We start from the raw sequence: 24,777 nt of genomic DNA on the forward strand, positions 1-24,777 counted from the left end.
CTGCTATATCACTTATTCAAAGGAAAGAAAATAAAGGAATAAGTTACTTTATAGCTAAATTCATTCCAAATTGAATATTTTTAAAGAAATACTTTTCAGTTTGTCAAAAGCATAACAACAGTTATAAAAATTTTTTACATCCTCTGGCACCATGCTCTCACCCTTGGGAATTTATTCCAAGAATATAATTTTAGAGAGGTTAAATCTCATATGCACAGATATTTTGCAGCATTATTTATATTGGAAACAGCCCAAATGTCTAATAACAGGGGGAACAATTTAGTAAATCTTGATACATCAACCTAACAAAATTATAAGTTACTACTTACAAGCATAAATTTTGGAAGTTTGCAGTACAGCGAGAAAACTAAAAATTTTAAAGTAAAGGAGCAAACTACAAAATTACATGGGACACTTCATGATTTTATTTTCTTAATTCTTGTTAAAATGTGCGCATTTGGTGACTGCTCAAGACAATATCTTCAGTCGTTCACATTTTTAAATGTTTTGATTTTATCTTAGTAAATTGTTTTACTGCCAGTTCCTGTCTCTGCCATAAATTATGGCCTTGGTTGAAATGTCAATACATAGTGCATATTTCATAAATTTTTACTTCCTATTACATTTTTATTATTCTTTCCCTTGAGTTTGCTTCTCAAACTTTAATGGGCATTCGTCTCACCTGGGGATCTTGTTAAAATGCATGATGCTAGTGCTGCCCATCCTAGAGCTCTCCTTTGTGTGTGGAAATGATGCTTCTGACCACATGTCAGTCATTAGTAGTATCTAGTACTCTCTCAGCTACCTCTACAGTAACATTTTTTTTTTAAATGATAGTCACAGAGAGAGAGAGAGAGGCAGAGACACAGGCAGAGGGAGAAACAGGCTCCATGCCCCGGGAGCCTGACGTGGGATTCGATCCCGGGTCTCCAGGATCGCGCCCTGGGCTGAAGGCAGGTGCTAAACCGCTGCGCCACCCAGGGATCCCTACCTCTACAGTAACATTTCTAGCAATTTGGGGGCAGCAAAGGAGATGGCTAAAAATAAATGTCATCTGTGCTTATGGAATAAAGATGCTATCTTATCAAGCCTGAGGATGAATCTTAAGCCACTTGACAAACTTGAATTTTGTCAATCAACAGAAATGACTAGGTGGGTTAAATAAAATGATTTAGAACCGTGCATGTTATAAGACGTAAGAAGGCTCTTCTATGGTAATTATGCTAGCAATGTCCTTTGGTACAATTTAGAACCCAGTTAAAAAGTTGACAATCTCACCTGTGGTAAGAAACACTTTGCTTTGAGTGTCCCTACTGGGAGAGGAATCTTGGCCTTGGCAGTGAATCCTTAAGGCATGGTGGTCTAAAGCAAGGGGGAGAGCCATCTTTGTAGAGAACATAGGCAAGTGGAGCATTTTCTATGATGACAGGAAAATGAGTTTACCGTAGCATATGAACAAGATGCAATACCGTGAAATAACATGGATGTGGTGGGGAATTTAAACTTCACTTTGAACCTGAGTCGTACCAACAATGGCCAGAACTTGCTCTTGTTTTGAGAAAATGATCACAAGTTTCCACCTTGATTCTCCACAGTAACTGAAGCTGGCTTTGGTGCTGATATTGGAATGGAGAAATTTTTCAATATCAAGTGCCGAGCATCTGGCTTGGTGCCGAATGCGGTTGTGCTGGTGGCAACGGTTCGAGCTCTGAAGATGCATGGAGGCGGGCCAAGCGTAAGTCTCATATTTCCTTCCCGGTAAAACACATTTTAAAATGAAGGTGAAGCAGAATTTCTCATTTGAAGCCTTTAAACCTGCTGCATAGCTGTGATTTTTTTTTTTTAATACCTCTCTTTTTTTACAAATCACCATTATAAGGCACTTACCATTTGATAAATTCAAATCAATGGTAACACTTACAAAGTCATTTGTCAGCAGTATTTTGGAAAAGAGTATAATATGACTACTTTTTAGTCCTAAGATTTCTGTCTGAAACTCGGGTCAACATTTTCTAACCCCACGTTGATAGGAGTATGGAGGCTCTTGTTCCCGAGCAGAGAACATAAAGGATTACAGTGATGGCATTTGTGGGTGAGGTTTTTCAGTGTTTGTACAGATAGTTTTTTGGTTCACTGATGCAGTGTCTCATCAAATTTCTTTCTTTTTTTTTTTTTTTTTGTCTCATCAAGTTTCATCTAGAACTATTTTCCTTCTGTTTCTACTTATTCTGATTTCACTTTATAGCTCTGTTATAGCACTGGATTATTTCTAAAAGAGCTTTGTTTTGAAGACACCCTATTAACATTTTTTATAGACTTTTGATATTAACCTGTCTTATATACATAATTCATGTACATCTGAAAGAAAATTTTTTCCTTTCCACAGAAATGATGTAATGTTTTTCTTTTTTCATTTTAAGTTTTTTTCCCCAAGGGGAGAATAAGAAATGTTATACTGAATAATCACCTTTGAAGTAAAATTAAGTTGGAGCGTTGTTATCATTTATACTATTGTTGTATTAGACAAACTACCAAATCTGATTGCTTAATTGGTAATACTATGTTCACGGAAGTCACATAATCAATGATCATTACACAGCAGGAACAAATAAAATTTTTGCCATTATGGAATACATCTCTGATCATGAAATACGTTGTATAACCATTTTAGCAATTCTTTGTCCTAGAAAAGACTGACATTATTTTATCCCATTTTATAGATAAGGGATTTGAGGTTCAACCAGTTCAGGGAATGTAAGACAGTATGATCAGGCCTACAGAGAACCAGATCCGAAGTCTGAAGTTTATTTTTTATTTTTTTTAAAGATAGAGACACAGGCAGAGAGAGAAGCAGGCTCCATGCAGGCAGCCTGACATGGGACTCGATCCCTTGACATGGGACTCGATCCCTGGACTCCAGGATCACGCCCTGGGCCGAAGGCAGGTGCTAAACTGCTGAACCACCCAGGGATTCCCAAGTCTGAGATTTAGAACCAAATTCCCTTCTCTGTCCACCAGGCAGAGCTGAGCATTAATGAAGGGTAAATATTTTCTGAGTCCCAAATCCACTAGTAATACCAAACACTTGAGTAGTTCACTGTAGCCTAAAGCTGCATCATTAATTCAAATTCAAGATTGACACAACAGATATAATTAAGCAGTAGATCCTAAAGAATTCTGATTTTGTTCAAAACACCACTTATTGCTACAATGACTCCTTAACTTTAGATTTTGAATCTGTATACCAATTTCCATTTTCAAAAAACTATTTCTGCTTCTGTAAGATGCATTTGAAATTCTCCCTCCCTGTTTTGTACCCCAAAAGTTATAAAATCAAAGGGCTTTGATATTGGAAAGGGCTTAGAGATTGTCTGAGTCTGGCTCAGTCCTTGTAAAGATGAAATGACTAAGCTAGCAGAAGGATTTGGTGATTTGCTTTGTATCATCCAGACTAAGCAGACTCAAGGTCTCTTGAGTTTTAGTTGAGTGTTTTTCCATACTCTCCTATCTGTTCCATAAAAATTCTCTACATGATTCATAATCCTATTTTAGTTTATATTAATGAATGCACTTGTTTTACAGTGGTTGCTTTTCCCTCTGACTTTACTCTTTTGCATGTCTTCCACTTCACATCATGGTTCCAGCCCAGTGATTATAACAGGGCTCATGTGTGGTAGGCGCACATCTGGGTGGAGGATGATAGAAGGAAAGGATTGGGAAGCCTGGGAAAGCTTAGTAATCCTCTCCTGAGCTCCAGAAGAGCCTTCGGTATCACATTGCTTTATCAATGTCTATATGTGTGTCTCTCTACTCTGAATTCCTTGAGATCGGGGACTATGTCTTATTAATATGAGTATCCCTAATGCCTAATTAGGGTTTCCCTCTGCCTAATGTAGAGTCTGTATCCAGGAAATGTTTTCAACAAAATAAAATAATAAATTAACTCTCGTCTTCTTAATCCTATACTCTGAATTATCCATCTCCGTGTCTTTCCTTCTTATTTGAAACAACTCTATGATAATGTTTTTGATCCATTATAATTTCTACTTCCTTTGGATATCATTACACAAATAACCATGGTGGCCTCTTATGTTTATTCAGCTTGTTTTTTTTCCATAATATGTGCAGTGGAAAATCCTGTCACTCTTGAACTTGCCCATTTTAGCCCCAATAATTTTAAATTCATATCCTGTCTTTCAAAGTACTGACCATTCATGCTGTAGTGCAGGAACTAATATTGTTACTCTTATGGATCTCGATATCCCTTTATAATTAATTCTTTAAATACATTGTGTAAAGAACCGATACAATGTGTATTTATGTAAAAAGAGATTTATCTTAAGGAATCGGCTCACACATCTATGGAGGCTGGCAAAATCTACCGAGTGGGTCAGCAGGCTGGAGATTTAGGAGGGCTGATGATCCAGTTCCATCCCCACTCAGAAGGCAGTTGCTAGAGAATTTTTCTTGCACAGAATCTTTTTGTTCTATTAGGGCCAACTGATTGGATATAGCCCACCCACACAATAGGGGGCGAGGGGGCATGGGAGGGTAGGGCATGGGTCTGTTTTAACTCAGAATCCACCAATTTAAATGTTATTCTCATCCATAAACACCCTACAGAAATACTCAGAATAATGTTCAACCAACTCTCTGGCACCCTGTGGCACAAGCTGACACTTAAAATTAACCATCACACCCATTGCTACTGATTATCATGTATGGTGCAATCACCAGGTCTAATTTTCTTTTTTTATATATTAATAACGAATTAGCATAGTACCATTTATTTAAATAGTCCCTCCCTCCATCTGATCTTTAAGCCTACTTTATAATAAATTGGTTCTCCATATATGTGTAGGTCTTTTTCTGGGATCTGTTTTCGGTTCTGCTGATCTATTTACATATAATTGTGTCTGTGCTACACTGATAGCTTTTATGGTGAACTCCACCAGGTTCTATTTCTTCATGCATACCTGGCCTGTTATTGGTCCTTTTCATTTCCATATTTATTTTAGAATTCGATCATAAAGTTCTATAAAGAATCTTTTCAGGATTTTTATTGGAATGGCATTATATCAATAGTCAATTTAGGGATATTTGACAGGTTGCCCTCTAAGCTGATGGGACACCTCTTCACTGATTTTGGGTTTTCTTAAGTGTATTTTAATAATGATTTACATCTCATTTCACAAAGGGCTTCTCCATCTTTTTATGGATTTGTTACTATATACTTTATATTTTTGTAGTTTAACAGGTTACTTCTGAATTCTTATATATTTTTGTATCCACTGACTTTTTTAAGTTAAAGTGTAATTGACTCAAAATCTTATATTCGTTTCAGGTGTAAAACAATGATTGGACATTTGTATGCTACAGGAGAATCACAAATCTAGTCAACATCTGTCTCCATACATAGTTACAAAAATTGTCTTGCAACAAGGGCTTTTAAGATCTACTCTCGGGGCATCTGGGTGGCTTGTCGGTTAAGCATCTGCCTTCAGCTCAGGTCATGATCCCATGATTGAGCCCCACATCAGTGGGGAGCCTGCTTCTCTCTCTCTCTCTCTCTCTATCTCTATCTCAAATAAATAAATAAAATCTTTAAAAAAAAAAAGAGATCTACTCTCAGTGAATTTCAGTATGCAATACAATAGTCACTAGGCTGTACACTACATCCCTGTGACCGTAAAATCATCTTATTAATTGTACTAATTTACTTTGTAGACACTTTAGAGTTCCATTGGGCAATCATGTCAGAAAAAATGACAGTTCTGTTTGTTCCTTTTTTTAAAAAAAAATTTTTATTTATTTATTTATGACAGACACAGAGAGAGAGAGAGAGGCAGAGACACAGCCAGAGGGGGAGAGAGAGGCAGAGACACAGGCAGAGGGAGAAGCATGCTTCACGCAGGGAGCCCGATGTGGGACTCGATCCCGGGTCTCCAGGATCACACCCCGGGCTGAAGGCGGCGCTAAACCACTAGGCCACCGGGACTGCCCTGTTTGTTCCTTTCTAATCTTTATACTTTATTTTCTTGTCACTGACCAGTTCTTTCTGGTTGGCAATGCAGTATTAGATAGGGGTGTAACAATGGGCCTCCTTTTGTTATCCTGTTCTGAACGAGAATACATTTAATACTTCACTACATATGATTTTTCTATAGATTTGTAGTATTTTTTTTATCAAATTAGAGAAATTGGCTTCTATTCTTATTTTGTCTTATTTTCCAAATAAATGTTGAATAATGCTCTTCATCTATTGAGATGTGTTTTTATCTCTTTAATCTATTAATATTACACATTATACTAAACTTTCCAATATGAAATGAACCTGCATTCTTAGACTAAATCTAACTTGGGGATATATTTTTTATGAACAACTAAAATTTGCTTATCAGTTTCCTAATATTTTAAGTAGCATCTTTGCATCTATATTTATGAGTGGGATGTGAGCCTAAAATAAACTGGTAGGATTCCCTCTGTTTGATACACTCTATATAAGGGATCTTGTAACATTAGAATAATCTGTTTATTTAAAGACAGGAAGAATTCACCTATAATAATAGGTAGGCTGGTGGCTTACTCTGGTGCAGGGTAGATTTTTAACTCCAAATTTAATTTTTTAATGACTAGAACAGTTTAGGTAAACCTAAAACCGTAAATCTAAACTGTTTCCTCTTTCTTCTTAAAAGAATTCTAATAAAAATTATACCTGTATGAATTTCTCTCTGTTTTTAAATGTGTTGGTATAAAGTTGATCATAGTATCTGTTCTATCTCCAGCATGTGTGGTTATGTTTTCATTCCTTTTTTAAAAAAAAAAAGTCTTACGAGAGTGTTATCAATTTTATTAATCTTTCTAAGAACCAACTTTTGGGTTTGTTAATCCTCTCTACTTTCTGGCATTTATGTACAATCCATTCTTCCTGTGCTTAATTTTTTATTCCACAGAACTTTGCATGTGTGCAAGCTCAGCAATACCTTCCGTTCTTTATTTAATCTAGCATTTAGTTGTCCTCATTGAAAGGTTCACTCTGTTTTATTCCATGCTAATGCTGGAAAACCCCATCTCACAATCCATTATTATGTTCCCACACACTAACAAAAAAATAATCTACCTCAGAGGTACCTTGTTTTCAGAGGATTTCCAGTATTCTCAAGGCCTCTTCTATAAGAGGGGAGGAAGTTATCCATCCTCAATGGATCAAAATGTGTCAAGTAGCAAGCCGTAGGCAAAAACAACGTGGAAAGGTGCTACATTGGGGTTTCAGAACCATGTTATAGTCAAGTCCCCATTCTACATCTTGTTTGCTGTGTAATCTTAGGCAAGACACCTGTCTTTCTCAACTTTAGTTTCTTCATCTTTAAACTGCCCTGGCCACTCTGTACATTGTTGTGAGAAATAGGGCCGAAAAGGGGAAAAGTAATGGCAATGACTTTAACATTATTTAAAATTTATTGAGAGTGATGGTACACCTCGTGTAAGTCGGGTTTTACTCAAATTAGAAGTTCTGTTTATGCTAGGATAATGGGCACCAGTAAGAAACTTCTCAATATTGGCTCAAATTAGAATCACCTGAGGAGCTCTTCAGTATTACTGGTCCTGGATCTCATTCCCAGAAATCCTGGTTGAATTGGTCTGGGTGGAGACTCAGACATCAATGTTTTTTAAAAGCTCCCAATAAGACTGTTATGTTCAGCTGGGGCTGCCAGTTATTGGTTTAAAAGCACATTTTCTCCTTTTAAATGCACCTTCCCAAAAAGTGACCACAATTTGGTTTTCCTTCAGATCTTTATCAGAGTAAGCATTTTTTAAAAAACAAAAGAAGGAACAGTATAAAGTGGTCCGAAGTCCCAGTGACAATAAATAAGCCTTCCTCACTTCAGTGTTTAGTGTGATGCCAATTTACTGCCATTTATTTTTTAAAAAAGATAAGAAAAACAAGCCCCCAGAGTGGGGGTTGCTAGTTTCCGAGCCTATTACCCTTGTTGAATCTGCTCTAGTTTGTTCAATATATCTGGGCTTTTCAACACACCCAGCCTGCTGGACACAGTTAAGTAAAAGGCATATGCTCAAAGAGTTCCCTGCTATGTTTCCCTTCCCCTTGTGGATATATTTGGATTCAGTGAAGGTGGGTATAGGAGACAAGTAATAGAACTGGGGGTTCTGCATCTGCTGGGTGTCAGCACCATGCACAGGAGTGGAGGTGGGTGCAGTATGTGGCAAGAGGTAGGGTAGGAGAACAAGTCCCTTAGCCCCTGCAAGAAACAAACACTGCAATCTAGTAGGGCTTCTTCAGATGCATTTTATGAAGCTGCTAGAAACTTAACCAATGAAGCTACTTACCCTTAAGCAATAAGTATCAGAATAAGCATTTTAATGGATTTTTTTTTTCTTCCTTTTTACCTTTCCTTATCAGGTAACTGCTGGTGTCCCGCTTAAGAGAGAATATACAGAGGAGGTAAGAGCGGGTATCTTGAAGGCTTGTGTGAAGAACCATTGAAATGCAGTTAACCATTAGCTAGCAGTTGAATTTCAGTCCGTAAATGAGTCTCCACCTATGGCCTCTTGGAAAACTGCTTTTCTAGCAATTCAAAAGGAAGTAGGTGGGAGCGAAGGATAAAATCCATTCAGTTAACTTTTCATTCTTAAGAAATGATGCAACGTATGCTCTATTCCTTGTCCTCTTGGCAGCCATCAGAGCAGGAGCTCAGTCTCCAGCCCAGAAACAAATATGAAGCTTATACCTGTATATTCTTCTGGTGTGCAAAAAATCTGCCTCTGGTAGTGTATATAATTGGCTTTATCACTTGCTTGAGTTACTGGACTCTTGGGTAAATAAACTTTGATTTACTGGCAACAGTACCTCTTAGCTCCTACAGGTGGCACCAGGGCTTTGAGCCAGGAATGGCCGGACGGCGCTCCTCACCCTCCCCAGGGCCTTGTGCCCCCTTGTATACCAGCCTACAGAGTGTGAGCACATTGCTTATGCCCTGGCCACCGGACAGCAGCAGAAACTGCCCCCTGGCTCAAGACCCCGATACACTATTGGACCCGGAATGATTCCAGAAATTATCTTGAAAATGAGCCTCCTCCTTCTGTAACCACTTTTTCTTGGAGGAGAAAGTATTTTATGGTCTTATTTAATAGCTTTTATGACAGTAAAGTGAGCAAAATGGAAGCAAAACCTGCCAGAGTGGACTTGCCAGTTGAGTTTGGCAGCTTTGGTGGGAGGCGTACATGGGGGTCTGGTTTTCTTCCAGAACATCCAGCTGGTGGCAGACGGCTGCTGTAACCTTCAGAAGCAGATTCAGATTGCTCAGCTCTTTGGGGTTCCTGTTATTGTGGCTCTGAATGTCTTCAAGTAAGTGAAGCCCCCTCCTTTAAGTGTACTCCTCTTGCTGGGCCACCCTGTGAACTAGATTTGTGTCTTGAGGGTGTTTGGTCTTTCTCTGCTTCATCTAAAACTATAGAGAAAAAGTCTGCTCCTTCTGTTTGTTTGTTTGGGTTGGGTTGGGTTGGTTTCATTTTAACAGAAGTTTCTCAGATGTTTATGGGAAATGAAATCTATATAGTGAGTTAACATATCCTTGGCTTTTATTTTTTCCAATTCCGTCCAGCATTTCTGTCTGAAATACTGTGGATGATCAAAGGGTTATGTTATGGAATTTTTCTCGATAAAACCCTTAACAACTTGAAATATTTGAGTCCTGTTAGAGAGGCTTTTTTTCCCGTTCCCACCCCCCCCCCCCCGCTTTTCTTTAAGTCTGATTTATTAAACACAATGTAACCACTTTTGATGTTTAAAATATATTCAGTGTTAGGGAGCAAAGTTCTGTATAAACGGTTAGTCTTTCTTTAAAAACATCACTAAATGAATACAGATGCAAAACCACAAACGTTTTCATCACTAGGACCGACACCCGCGCTGAAATTGACTTAGTTTGTGAACTCGCGAAGCGGGCTGGCGCCTTTGATGCGGTCCCCTGCTATCACTGGTCCATCGGTGGGAAAGGGACGGTGGAGCTGGCTCGGGCTGTGAGAGAAGCTGCCAGTAAGGGAAGCCGTTTCCGATTCCTGTATGATGTTCAGGTAAGCTCCAACAGCAGTTGAGAGTGGCGTTTCCTGCCCTTCCACTGCACCAGACCAAGTGCTGAGAGTTTTGCCCAACTTGTCCCATTTGTTGGCCATGACAACCCTCCAGATATGGAAACTGCAGGGGAAAGAGGTTGAGCCACCTGACCAAGGCCCAAGGCCAAGGGCAGAAGCTCTCCTTGCCCCAGAGTCCATGACCTCAAAGCCGTGCTCTCCTTCCCAGGAGCATGCATCAGCAAAGAGGGGCTTTGGGGGCCAGGGTTCGACAGCTAGCTAACACATTTCAGGGCTTGCTCTTTTGAGCAACTTAAGGCTTGTGAATTCATGAGCACAACTTTTCTTCGTCCATTTCTGCCATGGTTCTCATCCTTTGTTGTGGTTTTCTGGAACTATATGTATGATATTTTAATTGTATAATACACATAACTTAACACTTAACATCTTTTCCATGTTGGGGTGTAGAGTTCAAAAGTGTTAAGTACATTCACATTGTTGTGCAACCACCACCCATCTCCAGAGCTCTTTTCATCTTGCAAAACCTAGACTCTATACCCATTAAACCCCAGCTCCCCATTCCTGCCCCCCCTCCCACCTCTCCTGCTCCTGGTAGCCACCCTTCTGCCCTCTATGTCTATGAATCTGACTGGTCTGTGTATCCCATGTAAGTGAAATCATCCAGTTATTGTCTTTTTCATGACGGGTTTATTCACTATCTCAGTCCCTGGGAGGAATAGCAGAAACGGGGTCGCTAATGAACAACAGAAGTTTATTGCTAGCAGTTTGGGAGGCTGGAATGTCCAAGATCAAGGCTCAAGCAGATGTCTAGTGGGGCTAGCTTCCTGTGTCATGTACGACTGTCTTCTCATTATATCCTCATATAGTGGAAGAAAAGTATGATCTCTCCAGGGTCTATTTTTTATGCGGGCATTAATCTCATTCATGGGGGCTCCAGTCTTATGACCTAATCACACCAAAAGACCCACACACACAGACTCCTAATTCCCTCACCCTAGTCGCCCCCAAAGTTCCCATGTCCCCTAACACTGATCACATTGGCAGTTAGGCTTCATCATATAAATGGTGGCAGGGGTAGGGGCCAAATATTCGGTCTCTATCATTTACTTAGAGTATTGTCAGAGTTCATCCATGTTATTGCATATGTCAGAATTTCCTTCCTTCTGTCATGTGTATATGTCATGTTTTGTCAATTCATTCATCTGTCAGTGGCCATTTTGGCTAATTATACTTCTTGGCTCTTAGAAACAATGCTGCTATGAACATGTGTATAAAAATATCTCTTTAAGACTCTGCTTTCAATTCTTTGGGGGTATACACCCAGAAATAGAGCTCTTGGATTGTCCAAGACATTTTTACATAGCTGTATAATGAGCTTTTGGTCAGAAAATCTGAACTTCCCAGGACCTGACACAGTTCATCTTGGCACCCACCTGCACATCTCTATTTTGAATTTTATGGCTTTAGCTCGGGCTACTGGACTTGTCCCCATCAATAGCCCATGATTTCCAGAGCTCTCAGCCTTGAAGCTGGTTGCTTCTTCTCCCATTCCTTCATCCCTCGCACATTCTGTTGCTCTCTCAGATGTTACAGACATTAACATCATACCTCTTTCCAGCTCAGATGCATAAACCAACAACATAAGTAAAGACAGGACATAGCACCATTGTCTAAGTCCAGAGTCACATCATCCAAGAGCATGATGTTAATCATATTGCCAAACCTCATGCTTACCGAGGGCTTGTTGTGTGCCAGGCATGTGAGCACCTTGTGCATGTTAACTGCTTTAGTCCCAGCATTCCCGTTGGGTAGGAACTGATGGTATTCACCCCATTTTATGCATACAGAAACTAAGGTTCAAGGATATTACATAACTGCCCAATGTCCCATATCCTGAGAGAGGCAGAGCTGAGATGGTATCTAAAAGGATGGAGGAGGGGAGCCCCGGTGGCTTAGCCGTTTAGCACCGCCTTCAGCCTGGGGCATGATCCTGGAGACCCGGGATAGAGTCCCACTTTGGGCTCCCTGCATGGAGCCTGCTTCTTCCTCTGTGTCTCTGTCTCTGTCTCTGTCTCTCTGTCTCTGTCTCTGTCTCTCATGAATAAATAAATAAAATCTTTAAAAACATAAAAAAAATAAAAAATAAAAATAAATAAAAGGTTCGAGGTAATCATCTGGCTCTGTTCTTCGAAATTCAGTACCGTGTCCAAAACTGGGGGTGAGGGTGGGGAAACTACTCCTTGAAGAAGGGACCCACCTGTAGAGGAAGAACAGCAGTGACAAGCACAGGATCCATGCCAAATGCTGGACATGGGCACTCTGTAAATGTATGTGAACGGAAGAATTTCAGGACCAAGTTAGGATGGTTAGCCCACAAAATTTTGTCATGCTGAGAGGCCGTGTCATGAATACGAGCCGAGCATGTTCTGGGTTACAGAGGAGATGGAGATCAGTAGAGGGAGGAGACCCAGGTTCTACATAAAGAAAAATGGTCTAATTAGAAGAAGTGAGTTCTCTGGCCCTGGGATCTGAAGCAGAAGCTTGTTGCAGCCCAGCAGTGGGCGCGAGTGCTGAGAGGGTTGAAGGCAGCTCAGTGGGGGGCCAGCCAAGCTGTTCTGTGTTCCTTCCTTTCCCTGCCCACCCGGGCCCTCTCACAAACCACTCTCCGGGACCTCACTCTCCGTGGCCTGCTCCAGGAGCCTCAGACTATTGCCATCTGATCTGGATCCACCCTACTCTGAGTGGCAAAGGCAGTTTTTGAGTGAAGGATTTCACAAAGTAGGACTGTTTTCAAGGAAATCATCCCAAGTGAAAAGAAGATGGGTGAAGAGAAGAAATGTTTCTGAGTTAATGCTGTCTCATACACCCACTAACCGAAAGATGAACCCCTTTCCTTCCCGATATTTTAATTTTTTTTTCTGAATTCCCATTCTTCATGGAGATAATGCTGTTAAAATGTCTGCTTCCCTATAAATGGGGGGAGGGGTGGTGGTGGTTATAACAACATGGAAAAAAAAAAAAAACAATGTGGACCAAAGTCCTGTGTCTGATAGGAGTCTTGCCTCACTTGTCAACATTCTCTTCTCCTTTTTCTTATAACAAGAAATTAGATTTGGATTGCATAATTATTAAAGAACCAGCATCTCAGCATATTGCTGCACAACAAAAAGAGTGATAGCTACTTCTGGCTTACTACGTACTGCCTCCCTAATAGCTGTGTTCTTCACATTGGCAAGATGATTTTAGATAATAGAAGACCATTTATAATCCTGTCTAGAAATCTATTCCTTTGTGCATTCTGTAACACGGCTCAAACGTTTCTTACCTCTTCATTTCTTGTGTATTGTGCTGGTGAACTTTTACAGACTAATTCATGGTTTTCTTGAAACTCTTCATTCCCCCACAACTAACCCTTTAGTGCTTGGCAGGTTGATATGTGTGGGATTGCCCTAAGGAAAAAAGAAGTAATAAAGTACTTGGGATAAATCACCTTGCTGCCTTTACTTCAAAGCTCAAACTGGGCTCCTGTGTGCCTTCTGCTAACTCCCCAGACTATTCCACCAAGAATGCTTTCCGTGCAGGGTTGATGGCATCCTATTTCTGCCCCCGTCTTGCATTACAGAAGAAAGTCTCCTAAGATCATTTGGAGGCCTTTGACATAGTATAGGAGTATAGGACATGATTGCTTTTGATGGGGAGTGGAATCATCTCAAAACCCCTGCCGAAGGAAGAACAGCTAGAGAGCAGTAGAAACACTTGACCTCAGAAATACTGTGGGGCTGGACAACTCACAGGGTTAAAGGCTTTCTGATGATTAGCCGGTAGTTGGAAACAAGCTGCACTTCTGGCTTGAGGGGGACGTCTATGCTGAACTTCATAGAAAATTGAGTTAAGCAGCCACTGTCCTTCAGAGAACAATTCTGTGCCTCTTTTATCAGAGTAGCTTCTTTTTTTTTTAAAGATTTAATTTAATTTATTTTTTTTATTTAAATTCAATTTGCCAATATATAGTGTAACACCCAGTGCTCATCTCATCATAAAAGATTTTATTTTTAGATAATCTCCACACCCAGCATGGGGCTCTGACTCACAACCCTGAGATCAAGAGTCGCACGTTCCACAGACTGAGCCAGCCAGGCATCCCCAGAGTAGCCTCTAATTCAAGAGTAGACAACTTTTTTGTTTTTAAGTAGGCAACTTCTGATTATGGTACTGGGGGCAGCTGGTGAGTAATTAATTCCAAATAATAAATTTTTAAAACAGGGACAAAGAGGGTCACCTGGCCGGCCCACTCGGTGTAGCTCTTGATCTCAGGAATTGTGGCTTTGAGCTCCACATTGAGTATAGAGGTTACTTAAAAATAAAATCTTTAAAACATTTTTTAAGTTAAAAAAAATAAGAATAAAGCAGGGAATAAAATACAGTGGCCTAATTGCTCAAAGGAAGTTTATCCTGTGAGAATGAGTATGTTTAAACTTAAATTCATGGTTTCCTCACAACCCTTTAGGAAGATCACAGTCCCCAGAAGTCATCTTCTCTGTAACTTTCCATTTTGTAGCATGACTTCTGATAGATCTTTACAATTGACCAATATAATATCTCCAGCCTCACAAGCACATAGGAAAATAGTATAGCAGAAAGAAAAGCTAATCTGTATTTACGGTTTGTTAGCTTTCAAATCCCTTTCCATTTGTTACTTCAAGGACATCTCACCCAGTGCCATGGAGTGTGTGAGCTCAACTCTGAGTTTCAAATGCAGAAGCAGAAGCTTGGAGATGAGAGACTTGCCCCATAACAAATGGGCACTTGATGGAAGGAGAAACATAGAGTTAAAAGGGGAAAGTTTTGAGGTCCTGCAGAATTAAGTTTAAATCTTGACTGGACCTCCTACAATGGATATGAATTTGGTCAAGTTAACTCATCTCTCTGAGCCTCAGCTTTTTTTTATCTATTAAATAGTATCTGATACTGACACCTGGAGCTGCTGTGAGGACCAAATGAAAAGTCTCAGAGTAAAATGCAGGAATGTAGGAAGCTGGCAATCAATGTTAGCTGGCCTTCACATTCACTTTTAGGAGGAGAGAGGGCTTTCCTGAATTGACCTTCAAGAATTTAACTCAGGTGACTGTCTTGGGCTCTAGGATTGGTTTCCTGTTCAAGTGGATTGAAACCAGGAATTAGAAGCCAAGTTTCCTATTGCACCAAAAATGAAGGCACCACCAAATTAAAGGAAGATGTTTAGCATTCTTTCTGCATTAGAACTGGGAGCTCTTAGTGATAGAATAAAAAGTCAGTCACTTTTGCAAAGGCCCTGGGCCACTGAAAGTCAGCTTGTGAATCCGACTCTGAATCTTGTTTGTTAAATCAGGAGTTAAGGTTGAAAATCATCTTCATATCCTTCCTCTAACCTTGCAAACATTTCGAGGTGTAACCTTGACAGTGAGAGAGGATAGTGTTTGTTTTTATTAAAAGGTCTTTCCTGTGCTTTGTGTGAAGCCACTCTCTTGATCGCAGTGGGGGCTAGATGGAAGGAGATCAAAACGGACCTATGGACTGGCCAGGAGGGAGGACTCGGCCCAGGGCAGCCAGCATCCCTGATTTCTGAACTACTGCACTTTCACTGCCTGTATATGTAGGAGAGTTTTCTCTCCTGCTGGCCTGTTTAAGGCAGAGGGCTTGAGGGGAGGTATTTGGGTTGGTGACTGAGGAATTGTTTTCTGTTTCTTAACAATTCAAACTTAAACACATATCGGCTGTTAGAGTGGTTTCGTGAGCTCTCTTTTCATTGGCCTCTAGGCATTTGCAACTAGAGCCTCAAATTTGAAATAAATAAAGTATAAATGCTTATATATGTATATATAGTTTTTAAAACTGGTAAAAATATGCATAATATAACATTTCCCATTTTAACCATTTTTAAACATATAGTCTGGGGCATTAAGTGCATTCCCATTGTATATGGTGATAATTAATAGAATTTTAAAGCTTAAAATATTTATGAACATCTCTGTATGTCTTTTATATTTCACAGTAATAGAAAGAAAGAAAGAAAGAAAGAAAGAAAGAAAGAAAGAAAGAAAGAAAGAAAAGAAAACCTGTAGGAGAAGGGATGTGCTCTATTTGTGTTGCCCCGTCCTTACCATTATCTCCCTCTTGGGCCCGTTAACCTCCCCTGACTCTTTCCTCTCTCTTTCAGACTCACTCCTGGCCTGCCTGCTCCCACTGACCCTTTTAGCTCTCCACTCTTGCTGTGCAACAGAATGTTTGAAGTATTCTATAGAAAGCGGCCCCTTATATTTTCCAGACAGTTGGGTATCTCATTCAGAAATCCTACACTTTCTCATGTTCTGCTTTCTATTATGATCCAGCTCTGGTCTTTCAAGCCCATCATCAGCCTCTTGTCCCTGGCCTCCTTTCCACGATTCAGCTGCAAATTCCCACATTGCCTCCCCTTAACCCAACCACACCCTTCTGCAGACACATCTCACACCTCCATCTAACTAAGATTCTGTTTCAGCCCTGACCACTGTGTTCTCTGTCAAGTCTCATTTGGCCTCAGAATATTACTTCCTCAGCCCGCTGGCTGCCTCACTCATCTGACTGTGGTAGGACTTAGCAGATCAGAGTCTTTTGTTAGAACCAGCCCGCCTCTTCAACACATTCTACTCCGCCCCCTGTGATTGTGGCAGAACTTGTCCGAGCTTTGTTTCCTTGGTGCCAGAAATAGTACCTGACGGGAAAGAAAGAGTGGTCTAGAACTGTTTCACTTATGTGTTCCACAAGGATTCCTGTAATTTCTTTTAAATGCTCTCTTGTAACATGAAAAATGGAATGTCACTAAGATAGAAGTTTCCAGAAATGCATTACTGGATCTAAAATCATGGGCCAGGGATGCCTGAGTGGCTCAGCGGTTGAGTGTCTGCCTTTGGCTCAGGTCCTGATCCCAGGTCTGGAGATCGAATCCTGCATTGGGCTCCCTGCGAGGAGCCCACTTCTCCCTCTGCCTATGTCTCTGCTTCTGTCTCTGTGTCTCTTATGAATAAATAAATAAAATCTTTTTAAAAAATGAAATAAAATCATGGGCCAATCAAGAGAGGCTGAGGGATGTGCAACGAACTATCAGTGTGCCACCACATGTTAGCCAGCCACCTTCTACCATCCATTACCCGGACCTTCTGACTTAAATTTAGGTGACAGGAGACCACTGGGGAGGGACAGTATCTATTTCTCAACCTAAAAAGCAAGCCTTTAAGGAATATTATCATAGATATTATCATTAAAGGTACCACTTACAGCATACCTCTTCAAAAAAGAAACCTACAAACTTAAGAGTTTCATGGGAAAAACACTCAAAACAGCATACTTTCAGTCACTCCAGTATCAGAGAGTTTGGGGACTTGTTTTAGTAATAATTTTTTATCAAAATATGATTTCTATTTCCTTTCGTGAAAGTACAGTTGACCCTTGAACAACACAGGTTTGAACTGTGTGGGTCCAGTCGAGCAGATCTTTCTCAGTAAATACGGTACAGTCCTATAACTGTATTTTCTCTTTCTTACGATCCTCTTCATAACATTTTCTTTTCTCTAGCTTACTTTATTGTAAGAATACAGTCTATAACACATGTGACATACAAAATATGTATTAATCAACTATTTATGTTATGGGCAAGGCTTTTGGTCAGCAGTATGCGATTAGTAGTTAAGTTTGGGGCAAGGTAGGGAGTCAAAACTTAATCATGGATTTTTGCCTATGTGGGAGGGGGTGTTTAGTGCCCCAAATCTCACATTGTTCAAAGGTCAACTGTAGTTTACTGTGTTTTCCAGTGAGACTTTGACACCCAGAGTGTTTTCTTTGGAAGCACAGCTCCAGTAGATCAATGAGGGAAATTATGAGTCTGTGCTGAGGAGCCAAGAAAGAGAGACAGGGGCTCCTTGCACGTGAAAATAGAGCCCAAACCACACCTTGCATGCATTTGTGTACATGCAAACAAACACATGAGGTTTATCAGCAAGGTTTGCTGAAAGAGAATTAACACATCTGCCATAAAAAATATGTTATGTGTTGGCAAAGCCACATGATCAGGCCACAATCATCCCTTCCCCATTTTGGGTAGGAATAGATCATTAAAATCATCTATTCTTATATGTTCCTTCCTTGACATGGCTGTGACATTCTATCTGAGAGTATAAAAGATCACCCATGTGAATTCCTTCTTGTCATCCTTTGATGTAGACAAATAGAGATTCTTTGGCAATGAACATTTTTTCCGTTCCCAGACCCCAGCTATATCCACCACACATCCCGGTTGCCTAAAGAGAACGAGATTCCTCTGGAAGTCTTCTGGGTTAAACTGTTGTTCAGGGCCAACGAGCCAGCAGGATGGCTCCTCAGTGAGCTGGCTCATGGAAGTCAGCACCTTTAGGAGCTCAGATGAGCTGGTTTCCAGCCAGGGACAAGCTTTGTGTCAAAGATACAAGGGTCTGTTGTTCTCAGTAAGAGCATGCTCCCATGACACTGAGGTATGTTAAACCTCATGAACCCCTTATACCTTGTGTGTACTCAGGATAAATTAACTTCGATGGTTTCACATTATATTTTTCAGTACCAGAGAGGCCATTTATACTAAACTGCACTTGTAGATCATTTAAAATTCATGCCTCATTTAAAATACAAAATACAAATTGACATAATTACTATGTATCCAGAGATTTCTGTTCAACTAACAAGTTTCTTAATTGATCCTTCTCTTTAAACATTTCATGGGCATTGGAATACATTTTGCTGGTATCACAGCATAGGATCACTTAGCTTAATTTTTAAGTTTTTATTTAAATTCCAATTAGTTTACATGCCGTGTCATATTAGTTTCAGATGTACAATTCAGTGATTCAACATTTCCGTACAACACTCCATGCTCATTGAAACAAATGCACTCCTTAAGCCCCAAGATCACTTAACTTCTATGAATTTCAGCCTATGGCCTTGTTAAAACAATAGAACATTCAGTATAGCTGCAGAAGAAACACGGATGTGTTCCAACACTTCAACAATTGTGGGCTTAAGAATTTCTAGAGTATTGATGGTAGAGTATGGCTTAGTGTCTTCATGGGTCTTCTAAGAAACAGCCAGGGCTGCTGACTTTAGAACTTGACCTCCAAGTAAAAGGAGATGCCACAATATTGTAATACCTTCACACTTCATTTTCTTTGATTCTAGAAGCTTCATTTTTAACCCTGGTTTTAAATTTTATTCTATTTTACCTGTGTCCTGGTTCACTTTCTTTTTGTCCATTTTCCTCTCACAAAAAAAAATATTTTAAAATTTTAAGTAATTGCTTTTCTAGAATTTTTAGATTAATTTTATTTCACTGAAAAACAGTTCTTAAATAATTTAATAGGGATGCCTGGTGGCTCCATCAGTTAAACATCTGCCCTCAGCTCAAGTCATATCTCAGGGTCCTGGGATCAAGCCCCACATCGGGGGTCCCTGCTCTGCAGGGAGTCTGCTTTTACCTTGCCCTCTGCCCCCTCCCCTACTTGTGCTTTTGCACGCATGCTCTCTCTCTCAAATAAATAAATAAAATATTTAAAAGTAATAATAATAATTTAATAATTCTAACAGGTCTCCTAGACTTTATCAAGAAAGATATGCTATCTAACTTGGACTAACTCAGCTTCTATGAGCCTGGATTACCATAAATACAAAATGAATATAATGAAACATGAGGTCCCTACATCCTCCAGTGTACCTGTGTGGTGTCAACTCTGTGCAAGAGGTTGTACAACAGTATAACAATAGGTCAGAGTTGTTTTCCAGATCTGTCCTGCCCAGTACCATAGCAACTGGTTATAGGTAGCTACTAAAATTTAAATTAACTAAGATTAATTTAGTGGCACTGGTAACATTTCAACTGCTTAGTAACCACCAGCTACTAGACTGGGAAGCATGTATATAGAACATTCCCACCTTCTCAGAAAGTTGCCATTAGACACCTCTGTTCTAGAGTATTTCCATTTTTTGAATATACGTTTAAGAGGTCTAGAAGGGAATAAATGTAGAATATAGTCAGAGTTCTGATCTTGGTGAAGATGAAGATTTAACATAATGTTAGTTCAAAAATGATCCAAGATACTGGCATAGATGCCAGGCTTTGTGTAGGAGCTTATTAACGTGTTCAGCAATTGTGCATAGTACACAAATAGAATAGTCCTGTTTCCAGAAGATGCATTGTGTTTGCTGCCATTCACACCTTGACATGTGTCTTCCCCTTTGTATAGGATAACCTTTCCTTCCATTGCTTATTAAAATCTTACATGTCCTTCAAGCATGACTCAAGTTCCTTTCTACATCTCACCAGCTTTTGATGATCTCCATGCCTTGCCCTGTGCTCTGGGATCTTCCATCTTTAGTCATGACATTTATGTAGAGCCTTTATTACACTCTTCTGTCACATTTGTGTGTTGGGTCACTTCCCCATCCCATTAGGTATGCTTTGTTCAAGTAGTGCCCAAAGTTCTTTTCATATCATGACATCTTGAAAGTACCCACCCTCAGCAGTAACTTATTCATTCAGCAGATGTTTCTGGAATGCCTACTAATTGCAAGCCACTCTAGACTTTAGGGATAGGAGGGTGAACAATGTGGTGAACAAATAAATTAGTAAATCTTTACAGTGTCAGGGAAAGCCAGGAGCGATTAATACATGAACATTCCTAATTTATTTTACCATATTATTTGTTTTATAAAACCTATCATTTAAAACAAAATAGTGTAAGTGAATATCAAGTTCAGATCAAGATCATTGGAATGAACTTGGCTCTGTTTTTTCTTTAAAGATTGTACTTCTCCCCCAAATTGAGCAGAGGCACAGCTAAAAGTCCCTTGCCTATTGATGTAATATAAATAGGTTGTACGCAATGAAAACTATCTTATCAGGGCAGTTTTTAGTTTTTCTATTAAACCCAGAAGATATATTAACTGAGATAATGTTTTTATTTGTTCACTTGTACACAGGAGTGAAAAGGAAAAATTGTAGTAGCAGTCCTAGATGGATTTTGGTCTTGAGATGTTTAGCTACATCAGCTGAAGCACTCGATTTATTCAGCATGGGGCTGTGGGACACACACGAGGGTTTGGGGGGTTCCTTCTTTTAGGCTTCCATTGGACAGCATTGCACATGTCAAAGCTGTCAGAGGAGTACTCTCACCTTCTCTAAGCATAAGAAGACTGGGGCCAGGGCATCAAAAATTTGGAATGGCAGGGGACAGATTTCAGTGCTTTTTGGGAAGCATGGAGGTCTGGCATCTGAGGCTAAGGAGGAGAAACAACACCCAACTAGGACGCAGGCAGCTGGCCCTGTCCTGCTTTTCTGCACTTTGTGGTTGGGTCATCTGTTATGTTTGGGTGGTTGCAATTTCCCTATAGGAATTTAAAAAACCATAATTACACAGCTCACAAAGTCAGTCTGGCACCTGCTTGAAATTCCCAAAATACTTTCAAATAAGCATTAAAAAGGAAGGCAATATAGTCAGAGACCAAAAGTATGTATCTCTGAATGCCCAAGAGAATTGAAAGCTGGGTGTCGGAGGTCCTCGTCAACCCATGCTCATGACAGCATCAGTCACAGCAGTGAAAACTTAGAAACAACACAACGCCTGGTGGTGGATGAATGGATTTTTTAAAAAGTAGTGTACACATACAATGGAATAGGAAGGAAATTCAGACCAAGGCTACAACATGGATGAACCTTGAGGTTCATGCTAATTGAAATAACCCTGATGCAAAAGGACAAATATTGTCTGCTTCCACTTGTATGAGGTAGCTGAATGGACTAGCCAAATTCATAGAGACAGGAAGTGGAAGAGTGGTTGCCAGAAGCCAAGGGAAGGGAGCTAGAGTTTAATGGGCACAGTTTTAGCTTTGCAACGTGAAAATAGTTCTAGAGATTGATTTTACAACATGAACTTACTTAATATGGAACCAAAGACTTCAAAATGGTTAAGATGGTTAACTTTCCACTATGTATATTTCACTACAATTAAAAATGAAATACATGTATTTCCTAAAATATTTCCATGTTTAAAAACCTGTGGTACATCAGCTAAATGCCCACTCACACTAATTCCTTCACTATTCATCCTTTTACCTTGTTCACATGTGAGCTCTTTAATTATCATCTTAATAGAAATTGCTGACCTTTTAATTTCCAATCATAACCTAGAGTTCGGTAAATAGTGTATTGTATTCATTAAACACGTTATAAGTTGTAATATATGTATTGTTGTTTTGTTTTACTTTCAGAGCAGATGTAATTCTTTCTGCCAATCCTGTTAGCCTTACTCCATAATAATGTTACTTAGGGTTTGTGTGGAGTGACATGCACAACTCATCTTCTCTATGTCACTTCAGTGCTTGCAGTAGTATAGCATACGGTTCATACCTGCCCATTGTACAGATGAGCAAATGAATTCTTAGAGTTTACATGATTTAAGCAGGTATAAAAAGGGGCCGTGTTCTTTCTTAGGCCTCTCGCCCCAGAGCTGCCACCTTGCTGTGCTGTAGTGCCCATGGGGACACTGCCTGTCACCCAGGACCCACTTTTATGCTATACTACTTGGGGAACACAATATCCTGAGATCTGACTTCCCCTGACAAAGCATGGTCATTGTGCTTGCTCGTGTAGATTCTACAAGTATTTTCCAGCATCCTATTAACTTCTATTTCTTAAGAGGTTTGTTACTTGCAAAGCATTTATTGACCAGCAGAAGAGATCATATTAACTTAAGTGCAGTGTTGAAAGCAAGCACTTTGGTGCCCATCAACATATAATGCTGATGAGGTTCAGTAAAAAGTCCCTTCTCATTGTTTTCTTCAGCTCATCAGCACCTGAACTTTCTTATAATTATTGTGAACATCATACCACACGGAATCCTTGCTTGGTCTACAGGTGATATTCAGATTCCAAAGGCCGTATTTCATCCTACCTCTAAGTGGGCCTTGACCTTGAAGAATTTATAGGCCGTTCCTTCTTTTCACCTAATATGAATGTGGCATCTTTCACGGTAGAAGTCACCCTGAAAGCTATCTCTGTAGTCCAGCCTCAACTTTGCATTTGCGCAGTAATTCTTTCTACAACATTCCTGGCACTGTCCCTGGCTTGTACTGATCTCTCCTGGGGTGGACAGGCCACTGTGTAGTTAGGCAGCTCTAGTTATTACAGCTTTTCCTTAAATATTGGGCTAAGAATTACTTCATCCTCATTTCTGTCCATTCTCCATATTCTGTCTTCCTGGAAAATAGTGATCATTTCTTTTTTAAATGGTTCCTTCTGGAGGTACAGATTATTTGCTGATGTCTCCTATAATGTGGTTTACAAAAAGCCCCTTGCCATCTGGTAGACTTCAGTATCATAGTTTGATCATGGGACCATTATCATATCCATCAATGCACCTTAAAATAGTGTGAGCTTTGCCAGGCCTCACTGCCAGGCCTTAACTCACTCAACTCCTCACTGCCAGGCCTTGTCTAACCCCTGGTCCTGCGAAGCACCCACAGAAGAGACTTGCCTACATCTCCTTTGGGAAGATCAGTAAAGACTTTCTGGAGATGCTGGCCCATGAGATAGACCTCAAGGAGCTTTAGCAGAGATTGATCTTGCAGTACTACAAAGAGGCTTTATGTGTAAGGGCCCAGAAGCAAGAAAACATGGGGAAAATTTAAGATATGCGAGCTTATCCTAGTTATGCTTCAGAGCACATATTGTGCAGCTACTTAAATGTCACAACCAGATTGTGTCCTTCAGTAGGTCATGGCAAGCCTGAGATTTTTGAGTTTTTCTTAGGCGCCTTCTAGGGAGGTTAGACTGGTAGAGTAGGGTGTATTGAGAGGAAAGAATCCAGATAGGAAGCTTCATGATGGGGTAGACCATGAGCATCTCAACCAAGGCAAGAGTACTCAGAAGAATCATTTTCCCCACATCCTAGCCTATGCCTGATACTCTCATGCTTTTCATTCCTGCTAATCTAATGAGTGTAAGTTGAATTTTCATCATTTTAGTTTGCCTTTTCTTGATTATTAATGAGATTGGGCATTTTTTCATACGATTATTAGTTACTCCTTCTGCCCAGTATTAAATATTTGTCTTTTTCTTAATTTGTAGGAAGTTTTTTAAATTCATTCCAGTAACTAATCTTTTGACTTTTAAATATTTGCATGTAACCTATCTTCTCCCAGACTTCCTTATCCTATCCCCTATTTATAATGTCTTTTTTTTAATACAAGAAATTATAAATATTGTTGTCAGATCTGTAAAACATTTCTTTTAGGGTGTATCCTGTTGCCTTGTTTAAGAAATCCTTCCCTACCTCATAACCATAAAGAGAGCTCCCAATGTTCTTTTTTTTCCAGTATTCAAAGTTTTAATTTCAAAAGTTATGTCTTTGTTCTATATTGGATTTATTTGGGTACCAGTTGTGAGGTAGGAATCTTAATTTTATTTCTCTCCAGCTAAAGTCACTTGAATAGTCCGCTCTTTCCCAGTTTTGTGTCATTTCTACTGTATACTATCCACACCTGCTGTGATATCCTTCTGGGTTCTTTCTTATCTTCCACTGATTGATTCATCCAGTTGTGTGCCAATACCATACGGAATTAATTACCATA

The 24,777-nt window shown here is 39.8% G+C and overlaps 1 protein-coding gene across 3 annotated transcripts in view; it reads left to right on the forward strand.

Annotated features, from left to right (window-relative positions):
• The window catches only part of MTHFD1L (methylenetetrahydrofolate dehydrogenase (NADP+ dependent) 1 like), a 187,194-nt gene that overhangs the window by 111,354 nt on the left and 51,063 nt on the right, over positions 1-24,777 (forward strand). For all 3 annotated transcript variants that reach the window (XM_049116173.1, XM_025422549.3, XM_049116197.1), the window contains 4 exons: positions 1,596-1,735; positions 8,423-8,464; positions 9,267-9,367; positions 9,918-10,095. In XM_049116173.1, the coding sequence (XP_048972130.1) occupies positions 1,596-1,735; positions 8,423-8,464; positions 9,267-9,367; positions 9,918-10,095 (461 nt within the window). The remainder of the gene's footprint in view (positions 1-1,595; positions 1,736-8,422; positions 8,465-9,266; positions 9,368-9,917; positions 10,096-24,777) is intronic.

The sequence above is a fragment of the Canis lupus genome, chromosome 1, assembly GCF_003254725.2.
Source record: "Canis lupus dingo isolate Sandy chromosome 1, ASM325472v2, whole genome shotgun sequence".
NCBI lineage: Eukaryota > Metazoa > Chordata > Mammalia > Carnivora > Canidae > Canis > Canis lupus.